The 13802-nt window shown below is 40.7% G+C and overlaps 1 protein-coding gene across 1 annotated transcript in view; it reads left to right on the top strand.

Annotated features, from left to right (window-relative positions):
• The window catches only part of RGS6 (regulator of G protein signaling 6), a 263848-nt gene that overhangs the window by 190294 nt on the left and 59752 nt on the right, over window positions 1–13802 (top strand). The window contains exons 5-11 of the mRNA XM_058860035.1: window positions 397–503; window positions 2786–2837; window positions 5254–5318; window positions 8269–8345; window positions 11205–11286; window positions 11790–11864; window positions 13207–13305. Coding sequence (XP_058716018.1) covers window positions 397–503; window positions 2786–2837; window positions 5254–5318; window positions 8269–8345; window positions 11205–11286; window positions 11790–11864; window positions 13207–13305 — 557 coding nt within the window. The remainder of the gene's footprint in view (window positions 1–396; window positions 504–2785; window positions 2838–5253; window positions 5319–8268; window positions 8346–11204; window positions 11287–11789; window positions 11865–13206; window positions 13306–13802) is intronic.

Here is a 13802-nt window from a genome sequence, read left to right as displayed (position 1 = left end):
TCCTGCTAATGAACTGGTGTTGGAGGTGCTTGTTGGATTTGGTAGAAGCAAGTGAGAGTCACTGATGGAACAGGCTTCACGTCAGCTGTCACCTGTGATGGATAATGTACTTAGAAGTGAATTTCGTACTCTAGGGCTGAACTGGTGTATGCATTTTGTAAACAAAAAACTAACGGGTTAAACAGTTGAGCAGTGCTTCATCTGTATTGTAAGGCTGATTTATGCACTCCAGCTTTTCAGGGTTTGGCTGTAAGTAGTAGGCATGCGGTGTGGGTACAGAGAGGCATGTGGGCACCAGATTTCACATGAGTCATCACCAGAGCTGCAATTGAAAGCAGAGAAATGTGCAGTGCATGTCTTGTTGACACATCCCTGCTGGTTTTTTCTCTTCCACAGGGGAAGCAATACACTTGGGAAGTCTTATTGCTGCGCAGGGTTATGTCTTTCCGATCTCAGACCACGTCCTTACCCTGAAAGATGACGGGACGTTCTATCGTTTTCAGGTTGGTGAGCACCCTGACTCCCTTGTGGCCCCTTCTTCTGTCCCTGTAGTAATACTGCTGAAATCACCCACTCTTTGTACCTAAACAGCCATTAGGTCTATGAAGCCAGGGATTGATGCCATCCTCATAGAGGCCCTAGGAAATTATGAAGTCCTGTCAAAAAAAATTGCTTTAGAATCCTAAATCACTCTCATCTATATTCTGACTTAGTTTTTCACCTAAGTGAATGGCTATGTCTTGTGACTATTTTTGATACCTGAATCCACAGCCCTTTTACTCAGATTTGAACTAAACCAGGAGGAAGAAGATGGTTTTCAAGTCCTGACTCTGATGCAGAATTAAGTAGCCATTCTCCTGTGCAAAATGGACCAGGGCAGACTTAGGAGCTGGACATTCAAGCTTTGGCACAACAGAAAATTCAATTTTTTTTTCCATCTCTTGCTTACAGATTGGTGTGGGAGAGGGCAAGCTTAAGGCTTTGGCTGTTCTACAAAGGATTTGTAATCTTGGCAATCCCCTAAACTGGGACGTCTCTATCCCTCAGTGGTCCTGTGCCTCCAGATGTGCTGAATTTTTAAAGCACCCTGTGCTTGAGTTCCATGCCCTGTCCAAAATCTGCCACTGTCAACTTGCTAGATAACTGAGTGCTTGTGCTGCAACAGCTCCTTCTGAACTGATTGTGTAACTTCAGAAGAAGCAGTAAGTCCAACCTTGGAGTCTTACTGCCTTACCCTGCTGGCTGAATTTGGTTTTCTGTTACATGATTTCAGCCAACTCCCTTATCTTCCTTGTCACCTCTCTTCTGTTCACCCTCCTGTTCCTCCTTTACATGTTTTTACTCTTTTTTAGCTTTTATTTGAAAAGCCATTTCTGCTCTTCACATCTGATGTTGCAGCTGTTCATGCTCACTGCTAATGTGGTATTGTGTTATTGTATGTGACCAATATCATGGTGAAAAAAGAAGCCCAGGAGATCACAGATGTCCTCTTATCTCACCCCACCTTCTGGTTACAAGGCATCGTTCAGACTCAGATTTTTCATTACAATTCCCTTTCTTTTCTGAAAGTCCTGATCCTCCTGTCATGCAAGACACAACAGAAGCAGGGGTAATACTGGTTGCTATTTAGCTTATTTTTCTGTTTCAAAAGAATGGCACTCTAAGAACTTGTCCTGTGCAGTTTTCAGGAGCTACATTTCAGTATAACGTAATTTATTTTTATTTTTTTAAGCCTGTGTAAATCACATCATCAGACTGACTGCTTATTGACTTTCCTTTGTCTTTTCTTACAATTTTTGCATATTCTTTGCCTGTTTTCATTTCCTCCAACACACCACCTTAGCAGTTTTCTGCAAAAATAACCTGATAGAGTCATGCTTCCTTTCCATTACTCTCTTCTTGCTACTTTTTACCTCAACATCAGTCCCTCCTTTAACAGTAGCTTCTTATTTTCTGAAATTCATAAGATGCATATCAGTGAGGAGCACTGAATCATGTGTTGTTTGAATCCTTCGTGCCTTCTCACTCTACTTTGGTGGAAGGAGTAGTCTGTGTGTTAATGTCCTATGCCCATCTGTAGCATTACATCAGTAGAGCAATGTGTAATCAGTAAAACATGCATTCTGCAATTTGTGTGATCACCAGTATGTTATTTTTCATTTATGTTAAAACTGAAATACATATAGTTATAGCTTGTAATTAATTGTAGCAAATGCAATATGCAGACCTGGACAGGAAACAAAAGCACTAAGTTTAGCAGGACTTCTGCTTTCAGAATGACTCTAAACAGCTGAGTTTTAACCTCTGCCATCTGTTACAACTAAAAAGGAAATTGTTTTTTAGTCTGCCAACCACAATGGTAGCTGCTCCAGAAAAGCAAGGGGTATGTAGCATATAGATAAGACCACAAGGTTTGTCATGCACTTAAAAAAATAAAAATATTCAGGTTGCCTGTGAATTCCTGGGGAAAGAGGAGGTTCTGGGGCTAGTGGATAAGAGATCCACGTTCAGATGAGCTGGCAACAGTGCCTGAAATTTCATCAGGACACTGGACATCCTCCTCAAGAGGTGCTTGCATTACAGCATCTCTATTTACCTGCAGTGAGGAACATTAAAGGTTTTTGCAGCATCCTCACTTCTCCTGAAATCTGTAGCATGGTTTCCCCTGAGGGCAGAATTTGGGTGGTAGATTTTGTGATTCTTCTTTTTGTACTTGTAATGTTTCTCTGCATCTGAATCAGTTTTCATCTCTTAAATTACAAAAATGTGTATTCTTTTTTTTAAGGCACCATACTTTTGGCCTTCAAACTGCTGGGAACCAGAAAACACAGATTATGGTGAGAGTATGATTGTTTCATTATAGAAAGTTAATTTGTGATGCAAAATAATTACTGTTGGCAACCTACGCTGTTCATGTGCAGAGTTTCTTGTCAGACAGCAGCATCAGAGGCAGATATGTGCCCATCTCAAATGCACAAATTGAAACCCTGGGGTGTCTCAAGCCCATGGAGCTGTAGCTATTGAGCTCAGTGGGGCCAGGATTTTGCTGTTCGTTACCTTCATTCTCCCACAGCCCTGTTCATTTCAGCAGGATTTGTGGCGAGCAGAATACTGGTTCTTGGAAATCTTAAACAATGCTAATATTGCTTTTGTGGGAGACCATCCTCTGATTTGTTGCTGAATCTGTTTTGTGGATCAATAAAATTTACTTCATCGGGGCACTTATCTGACTGATCAATAATCCAGTACATAACTAACAGCAACCCATAGTTAAAAGTTCTCTGATACATGACATCAGACTTAATTTTGCATTTTTTTAAGATTACCAGATGATAGAGTAAAAGAGAAGACTGAGCATGGTTTATGAGCTAATAAAGTGCAACATGGTGTTTTAAGCATGTGAGTGCCTGCAGACAGGGATAATACATAAAGAAAATATGTCAGTGTTTTTATCTTTAGTTGTCTGCATGCAATATTGCTGTCTCTTCCAGAACTGCTCTTCTTTCACAGTTAAATGATAAAATTAATTGTTGCATCCTGGTGTGGCTTTGGAAGAGGAAGCATATCCATGTGTGCAGTCATAAACCAGGAGCTTCTGGAAGTCGTTTATCTCATAAGCTAAGATTGGTTTAGAACTCCTCCCTGAATAATCAGTTTGGGGTTTTTCCTTCCCGTGCAATAATTACTCATCATTATGGATTCTGGAAATCATTTGCTGGGGTGGAGAAGTAGCCTGCAATGGTGTGTGTCATGTGTTAGTTCATTTGCAGTACTCATCTGCCGAGGAGCTAGCACAGACTTACATGTTAATCCCAGTGAGGGAGGTGCTCAGGGGAAAACACGATACTTTTTTGTATTTGCAAAAAAAATGTCCTGATTTTACAGTCACTCTATATCTCTGTGTGAATTGTGCCTAATATGTATTCTGTAAATACCAGAAAAATAACATGAAGAGAGAAGTTCTGTTCTTTCCTGAATATCAGATAATTTGTTTTGGCAGGCAGATTATTGTGATGCAATGGAATTGAGTGGAGCAGTACACCCCAAAATAAAGCCCTCTATGAGCTGACCCACAGCTGGACAAGCTTCAACTGCATTAGCTCTGAGCCCTGTAGTGACAGATTTTCATCTGTCCCAGAAACCTCTAACATATGCTTATAATCAGACTTTGCATATCTGAAGTCTGTACAGATGGAGTCTTCCCAGGAATTAATCCCAAACTAGCAGTAGACCCAAATAAAACTGAAATCCCAGCAGCAGATCATTTTTTTTTTTTTTTTTTGCATGTGTCCACTTACAGGAGAGGAACTAACTTGCTAATGGCAGGTCACTGCCTTGCATGAAAAAACACTGTGAGACAGCTGCCTCTCACTTCATTTGGTGTCTTAAGTGCCTTACAGAGGAAAGTGCCCTTGAGATGTGTGACTGTAAATGAACTGGTCAGTTCTGGTTGCAATGTGTAATACTGGCTCATTAGATGAATGTTAAATTACAGGAACAGCATAGAATAGAATTACATGAGTAGCACTGGGCCTCTATTAAGTTCAGACCTGACTGCACGTCCAGAGTCTGCTGTGGACCTTGTGTTACAGCCTCTAATGGAAATGGGGTGATGTTTGCAGATCCAGGTGGGGCTTTCCCAGAAGGCAGCCTGGGACTGGTTTGGTGGTGTGCACTGGGCTCATCTTGACCCTCAGAATCCCAAACCACATTGGTTTTAGCAGCCTCTGCCTGCAGCGAAATGTGACAAGGCTTCTCTTAACCATTTGAAATATGTAAGAATAAGAGGATGGAGCATATTAAAAAATGCTCAGATCATGCTTTTAAGGTGGCCCATATTTCTGTTTTCACTTCAATATCCTCATATATTTTTATTTTTTCTTAGCAGAAAAGAAGTGCAGGGATGGTCACTTTGGCATGCGTATTTCCAAACTGCTTATGGGAATAGGTTGCTAATGCTGTATCTTTTACCAAACCCAGAAGAAATGGTGCCTTTCTTGGACATCTCGTTAGGTCCTGGCATCTGCTCTCAGCACTTTTAAATGAGATGTCCCAGATGTTTAGGGCCTCTGAGATTAGTCGTAAGCCATGTCAGCTGGGTGTCCAGCCCTCTCTCATTCCTTGTGTTGCTTTCTGATAAAAACAAGCCCTCTATGTATTACTTTTTTTTCCTTCTTTGTTTTTTTTTTCTTTTTGAAGATCTAGCACTAATAATCTCTCTGTAATTGTTTTCCATTCTGTCTCTCCCTTTAGCCATCTATCTTTGCAAACGGACCATGCAGAACAAAGCTAGGCTGGAGCTGGCGGATTATGAAGCCGTAGGTACACTGCTGCTAGAGTTTAAAGCTGGGGGGTGCAGGGATAGCTTGGCTTGCCAATTGAATGCTGCCATTTTGTGCTTTGGGCTCAGCCTCCACTGTATCTTTTTCTTAGCTGTCAGAACTGTGTGAAGGTTGATATAAAGACACCATCAGGAACATGACTGATGAATGTCCCTGGATTTGCAGTGTCCCACATTAAAGCATCTGCTGTATAATGAGCCCTTCAAGACTACACAGAATTACACAGAAGTTTAGCTTGGTGTTCTGGTTTTAGTTAGGAAATCCTGGTTTATATAGCAGATTTCAGCACAGGAAAATGATGGATTTTCAGGTGCACCATTGGGCAATTAAATTGTTGATGACACAGTTACAAAAGTTGTTAGATATTAGACTTGGAACATTTTCAATATGCTGTATGAGAAGTATCACTGAACTTTATTTAGAGCATGTTTTCTGATACGGAGTTACTATCAATAAAAATATCCCAAACTTGGGTGTGAGTCTGCAGGGTGGACAGGAGTGCAAAGGTAGAGGCAAGAGGGGCAGGGCTGTGTATTTCGTCAAATATCAGCACTCTGAGCAGCTAAACTTTTCTTTCTATCATATTGACTTTCTTCTGTTTACTTGCTCAACAATGTAATAGAATTTTATACATGGAGTTTTTCATTGGAGGGTTTATTAACAAAGTTGGTTCTAGTAGGCTTACATGGTCATGTTTGTTGCAATGAAAATATGTATGTTGCATATATTTAAGGGTGGGATTTTTTTTGTTTTTTCCCAAGACTGAAGTTTTTCCTTCTTCCTTATCTTCTACATTTTGGAACATTTGTGCATGTGGAGAGATTTGTTCATGCCATTTGGTCCTTTCAGTGCAGAGCATGAAAAAATTGCCATTCATCTAGTCCACCCTGGAAATGCATTCCAACTTCCCAAGAGTTCTAATTTCAAGCAGGCACAAAGGAAGGAATATAACAACCTGCATGCACTTACATGTCCTTTTGCTGAGTTTTCTCTTCTGCATATTCTTGATTTCATTATTAAAACCATTAAAATTGCTCACATCCAACCAATTAACTGTAAGTACTCCAAAGATCTATCATAAAGCAACAAAAGGCTGTTCAGTGGCGCACATACTCCCACACACATGCAGTCAGGCTGTGGCTAAGTACTTTTGCACATTGTTGCCTACTGAGAGTAGCAATGCTCCAGTGATGGTAAATAATTAGATCTTGGCAGTCTCTCTTTTTTCCTGTGAATATTGCATTGCACAATTAGAGGTTACTTCTGCATTCAAACTTTGTTCTCTTAATTAGAGACATTCAGATAAGAATGGCACCAACTCTTCCTAAGCATTATGGGAGCTGAAGCAGATCCAGCAAGGGATGTAAACTCAGCACAAGTGAGAGAAACAGGCTTGCAGGAGTGAGAAGCAGCCCTTCTCACATTTTTGGAGATGCAGCAAGAGAGTGCTTCTCCATAGGTATCAGCAGTTACCTGGAGCTTCAAGAGAGACTCTCTACAAAGCATCCTGGAGGGACATTTCATTTTTAGGTTCTGCTTGCAGCATTTACAGACAGTCCCCCAGCCCACATTTATACTGATTAGAGCAGGGGTCTTGATATTATGATTAAGCTTGTATAGTTGCATTCAGATTTTTTATAACTGGTCAAACATAAGCACAATTCAAATATAGCTTCAGTTGGTGATGTTTCATTGGCTTCAGCATATTGACTTCAGCATATTTACTCCAGAGGGCACATGTGAACATAATTTAAAACAAAATAAAAATAATGAAAATAATATCCACAAAAATTTGTGTTACAGATAATTACAAGTTGTTGTTCTTTGTAGCCACAGTTAAGGAAATCATCACGGTTCAGTACAGCTGTAAATCATTTGTTTAACTGTTTTCCTCCATGTGTACAGACTGAAACTGTTACATGGACTTGATGGTAACAGGGCCAAGCTTTATGCCTTGTGTTATACAAGAGTTTAAAGTAAATAATAGGAAGATTTCTTGTTGCACTGAAATGCATGTGCCTGAAAAACGTTTCTTTAAATAAAGGTGATAAGTGTAAAGAGAACAGGAGCAGAACTACAAGTGTTTGTTTATAATGTAAATTTGAAACAGTTAAAGCATCTGTAGTGGAGAAGAGCGTCCTGTTAATTGTCTTACAGACCTCCTTTCTTGGGGAGGGTATGGATATGTAACTTCTGGGTGCCATTTAAGCCTGGAATTCTAGCCATGTTCTGAGTTTAACCTCAAGCTGTGATGAAGCCTAATGTTCAGATCACTACTCTCTCTGTAATGGGTCTGGACCAGAGCTCTTACTTCAGATGTAGAGCAAAACTGCATCTGGAGCCATTCTTTGCAGTAACTGTGTTCATTGTTCAGACAAACAAGCTATTTCCTTTTGTGAATCATCCTGGCAATCCCCAGCCTTCAGTACTGTGCAGCTGCATAATGCTCTCAGCAGTGACCAGGACTGAGCAAGGCAGGGGACGCTCAGGCTTTGCACCTTCACAAAAGCCTGAAGAGAAGAGAACAGTGCAGAGAGGAAGGGAAAGTGAGGATGAGAGGGAAACGTGCAGCTGGCAGCCATCTGCTATCAGAAATGAAAGTCATCAGCTTCACAAAGCTTCTCAGTGTTATCTTTTGGGAACAAGTCCATAATTTTTTTCATACTAGAGCTCAAGCTGTCTTCATCACACTCCATTACTTATCCCTGGCAGGGCCCTTTGGGCTGCAGCCCAAAAAGATGTGTTACAGCCTTGCTTTGCTTGCGATATAGTTCACCTGAAACCAGCATTGACTTCCATGTCTTTAGTTTCTCAGTTAAAAAAAAAAAAAAGGAATGAAATAAATACCCACCATGCTAAATATGCTCTCAAGCAATTGTTGCAATTACAGAAATTAGTTGCTCTAACTGTTTTAATCTTTTGACAGGAAAACTTAGCAAGACTTCAGAGAGCATTTGCAAGGAAGTGGGAATTCATCTTCATGCAAGCAGAGGCCCAAGTGAAGTGAGTAATCCTGGAGCACTGAATTGCACCAGTATTTAGAGCTGTGAAGGAAGGGGATTCTGAGCAGATAAAACTTCTTTGTCAAAATCTCTACTGTGACTAAGCTCAGAAGGTGTTGGTGAATTTTAATCACTGGCAGACTAGAAACAGTAGAGAGCCAATTCTGAAGGTCTGTGCCAGAAACTGAAAGATTATCTGTGCATGGAAATGCTGGTCCGGAGCTCCTAAGCCTGTATTTGCTGTGGGACCTTGGGTATTTCACAAGCCCATTGTGCTTCTCCATTTATGTAGTATTTTTTGTTTTGCAAGAATGAAAAGAATAGAATTTTGTCGTCTGTCTGTGTTACTCTATGCTTGCACAGTATTTCTGAGTCTAAAAATACTGTCACTTCCACGTGATTGTAAGAGTGGTGTTTACAACAGGTATTTCTTCTCATCTTCCCTTGTGGAAGCAGTATGAAGCCTCTTAATGTTTTCATTACTGCTGGTAAATGGATATGGTCCAGGGTTTGTGTACTATTGTCTACAAATGAATACCTAAAACTGAGTGTCCGTTTTGTGCATGTCATTATCACTTATAAAATGGAAAGGTTGGTGAAAATGAGTCTTGAGAACACCAGTACCAAAAGCGTTCCATTGGAAGGAATTTGCACTTTCAGCATTAGATGCTAAAATGTTAAGGAATATCATTTCTTGAAGGTGTGGCTTGAGGTATATGTCTCTATCTTTGATTAACCCTTTGGAATTTTGATGAATTCTTTGCTTAATACCATTGCAATTATGAACCATTTAAATATATGGTAATTATCTTTTAAATTGCAAGGTAATTAAGGGATTTTTTTCCCAACCAGAATAGCAGTGTTTCATTTGGAAGAGAAAATTAGAACTTAGGATAGCAATTGTACTTTCAGTTACTTATAGGCTATTGCCAAGATGAAAAAAAAAGTGTAAGTCAAAACAAAAGTCTGCATTCTGTCTAAAACATATAATTATCACCTAAGAAAGAAATGTAAATATCAGACTTATTGTGATCATTGTTGGTTATTCATCTTTTCTCCGTTCTGTTTTCTTTGAAGCATAAGCATGAACTGGCCACTATCAACTTTTTTGCTGGGTAGTTTCAGCTTCTTTGTTCACAGTTCATGTGATGGTTCAGTCTTCAGGTTACCAGAAAGGCAGGGTTGGAATTCAGTTAATTAAAAGTTTAAGTTAACTGGAAAAGGGGGGAAAAAAAAAATCAAAGATACCTGAAAACATTCCTCCTGCTTACCAAGTTTTGCTTTGTTTTCCACATTTTTGTTTGCACACAGGATTCCCATTGCTATACCCACATTGCTACAAAAACTGCAACTACAGAGTATCTAGCTGCTTTGGGTCTTCATAGTTTAAAACGTGAAATAATGAGCTATCAGTAAGTTTGGAGACAGGAGCTGACAATCTCGGCTGAGCACAAAGTGTCAGTGAAAAGAATTCATGAAGCCTCCAAATAGTCCCTCCAATTTGTGTGTGCTGTGTGGTGTAAGACTGGAGTAGGCTTCACCTTTCCCTTTGGCCAGGTGTGAAGGACTCACTCGGAAAAGTAGTTTTGGGCTGGGTGTTCTTAGTGCGGTACAGAAGCTGCTCTGGCTTTGTGTGAGGACAGAGCTTGTGCCAGAGCTCAGTGCTCATCTCGGCCTTGCAAGGGGTAAATCAGCTAGTGATGCTAAACGGTGAAGAATTTGGTTTTTTTCTGGGTAGGGGTGTTCAGAAACTTCAGTTTTAGTCCCCTGATTCCTATCCTCTTGGTACATTTCTAGCACACACTTAGCCATGAGTCACTGCCCCTCAAAAACAAAAACAGATGGGAGAGAACTTGGTGGTCAGGAATCACCACTGGTGTGGGTTTTCTTTTTTCCTCTCTGTTTTCATTTTCCTGGTGGCAGCAATGTGGGAACCCATCGCAGGGACACTGAGCTTTATTCAGTCCTGCTCTGGCAGCAGAGGCATGGAAGCTGTTCCTCCTTCCATGTGCTTCCTCCAGTCCCTGTGCAGGTAGATCTTGCAACTTTGTGCTGACTTTGTGCTCGTGTGTAAATCTGGGAGAGGTGCCAGATGTCACTTGCTCACTGCTGCCAGAAATTGCCTTGAACAACCTCCAGTGGCCTTTGGGCTGTGTGCTTTGAGTGAGTTGGTTCACTGGCTGAATCAGGGCTGGAATTACTGAGTTCCTGTTGAGCCAGCCCAGTCATGTCTCTCTGGGGCAGGTGCTGGCTTGTAGGGGCCATGCAGCAAGCTCAGCTTTGGTCACCTGTGCTGTCACCCCTTGCTCTGCCAGCGTGGGGGCACATGGGCAGAGCCAATTTTTTGGGGTTGAAAGATCTAAGGAGGAGTGGCCACAAGTGCTGTCCATGCTGTTGGGAATGTCTGGGATAGATTCCTTTGAAATCTGTATTCATGCCAGTGGTGCTGGGCACTGGTGGGGCATTGGGGTGCAATGGGGTCTCCTGGTGGGAACCTCAGTTCAGCACCAGCCAGAAACCTCACCTGGTGCAAACAGGTCCTGGTGGGTCTCATGACATAGGCAAAACCACAAACTTTCCCAGCCTGTCAAATCATAGTATGGGAACATGGTACCAGGAAAAGTTTTCCTCACCATATGAAAAACAGCTGTTAAATTTTTCCACATTAATAGGAAAATCTCTTTTGACGCATGTTGGAGTAAACATCAGTGTTATTTTGTTCATGGTATGTGCCCATGCGAGTGTGACAAAAAAAGTTGATTTCTGAAACTTTTTGTCTTGTCCTACAGCTAGGAACTTTATCAAAGAAGAAAGCATGACTTGTACGTTGACTCATACTCACTTATGCTTTTGTTTTCAGAATTGACAGGAAAAAGGATAAAACAGAAAGAAAGATTTTGGACAGCCAGGAGAGAGCATTCTGGGATGTGCACAGGCCTGTGGTAAAACTATTTTTGAATGATGAGACTTTCCAGGTTTTGACAGGAAAAGTTTTATTACTAGTAAATGTTTTATGCACAAAGATATTACTTTTATAGTCACCACATGGATTTTCCTCACAGTTCAAATGCACCATCTACAAGATTGAGACATTCTGGGCTTGTGTACCTATGGAACTATTGATTTGGAAATATGTTAAAAATATGAACTTTGGAAGATATTTACTGGGCTTATGAAAGAAAAACAGCTTACTCAGTTTGTCTCAGACTTCCTGGCAGAAGTTCCCCCATTAGTTGTTTTCTTTTGGTGCCAAAGTTAGGAGTAAGTGGATTGAATGCTGACATGGCATCCTTGGGTATATGCAATCTCTTGTATAGCAAGAGTAATTTATGGGACACAAATCTCAAGAAAGATTTTTGGACAGGATCTAATAGTGTATTTTATAAAGGTAAGGTAGGATGAAGATTCATAATGGCGGAATAACACCATCACCGTCTCTTTTTAGCCAGGTTGTGTGAACACCACAGAAATGGACATTAGAAAGTGTCGCCGTATGAAAAACCCGCAAAAAGTGAAAAAGGTCAGTTTGAGCTCCTGGTTTTGGTTTTTGGTTGTTTGGGGTTGGTTTGGTTCACTGTGTTTGTTTTCTTTTAATGTAAATCATACTTGACACATACTGTATGAGATTTACTCAAGAGGAACAAACTTTCAGTAGTATGAGTTCTGTTTTGTTCTCCTTGGTGAATTTATTATTTCCATTTAGCAAGTAAAGTTGTGCTGGCTGGGTGATGGGTAGAGCTGAGAAGGGCATTAAGGAGCTCTGTGTCCCAAATGTCTGATGGCTCTGCACTCTCATAAAATTAAAAGTAATTGGCAAAAATACTTAGGTCTCTTTTTAAGAAATTACCTGGGCACAGATAATGAGATGTTTGCCTGCCTTAATAATTTCAAAGGCTGGATCAGTAGCAACTTGGGTGTCTGACTTCCAGCAAGTTTGAGCACTTCTATGTATATGAAGTCATAGAATCAATTAGATTGAAAAAAACCATTAAGATCAGTGACTCAAAACCTTAACCTAACCAAGTCCTTCAATAAACCATGTTTCTGTCTTTTAAATAATTTCAAGGATGGTGACTCAACAACTTCTCTGGGCAGCCTTGTTCCAGTGCTTGATAACTATTTCAGAGAAGAAATTTTTCCTAATATCCAGTCTAAACCTCTCTTGACACAGCTTCAGGCTGTTTCCTCTTGTCTCATCACTTGTTATGTTTCTGGATGGAAAACCAGAGTCCTGAACTTCCATGAGCAGTTAAACTGCAACAGAGCTATTCACATGTCTATTGGAAGTTTTACTGAAGAGCAAAAGCACTAAAGGAAAGGGAAAATTATATTACTTTCAGTGCAGATGTCTGTCCTGAAAATTAATTTGCTACAGGTCAGTCTGCAGGTTTTTGTTTAGAGAAAGTCACATGATCTTGACCCATTGACTTGACCTGGTTAAGAACTTTCTTCAGTATGGAGTTTTACATCAAGAAATTTTAAATCAAGTGTAAGACAGTGGCACAGAATTATTCTCTAGTATTTTCCTTTACCACTTTAGATCACCCCAGTGACAACTCCCAGTGTTCATCCTACAAGTGTTAATGCGCACAGCCTTCAGAGCTCCTAAAAGTTATCAGCTGCATTTTAACATTTAAACAAACTCTTCTCTTAACATGCCTACGGGCCTTCCAAGTGCAGGCATCAGCAAGCATGGTCTGATCTGTAAATTTTGCTCCAGGCTGAATGATTATTGACCTGTTTGGGTATAAAGAGTAGGAAATTGCTGGCTTGTTACCTTACTGCTTTGCATACTGCACTGTTCCTCATTGTGAACAGAAAAATGCTGTAATCTCTTCTGTTTGTTCCTTGGTTCCTCACAGTCAGTGTATGGGGTTACAGAGGAGTCTCAGCCCCAAAGCCCTGTACACCTGCCCTCCCAACCAGTGCGCAAAACAACAAAGGAGGATTTCCGGAAGCAAGTAAGTAGGTGGCTGCATGGCAACTCTTCTAAGAACTGCTACCAGATAAAAAGCATAGAAGGTTACTGAGATATCAGCAAAACCAGTTGCATGATTTACCTGTGCTTGATCCTCACATACTTATCCTTGATCCTCGCTTATGTACAGTATTAGTAAGTATTCACTGAGCAGTGCAGTTGTACGGTGATCTGTATGATGAATAACACTGACCTTTGAATCTGCTGTTATTGTCTATGGACCAGACACAGACAATAAGAAAATAATTCCAGTTCACTGAGGATGCCTGAAAAGTGGGCAGTGACAAAGGCCAGTGTAGCTGGGCACAGGCTGGGGACACGTGGTGAGGAAAGGCATCATTGAGTGTAAGACTGTTAGGCTTTACAGTCAGAACTTTTAGGATGAAGTTATTTGGACAATCATGCCAAGGAATGACCAGCCAACTCACACATCCTTGCCCTGACACAAAGAGCTTTCCCTCAAAATTACTTCACTGCAAT

This window comes from Poecile atricapillus, chromosome 1 (genome assembly GCF_030490865.1).
Source record: "Poecile atricapillus isolate bPoeAtr1 chromosome 1, bPoeAtr1.hap1, whole genome shotgun sequence".
Taxonomy (NCBI): Eukaryota; Metazoa; Chordata; class Aves; order Passeriformes; family Paridae; genus Poecile; species Poecile atricapillus.
The sequence above is the reverse complement of the archived record's forward strand: the minus strand, read 5'-3'. Positions and strand labels throughout refer to the sequence as shown.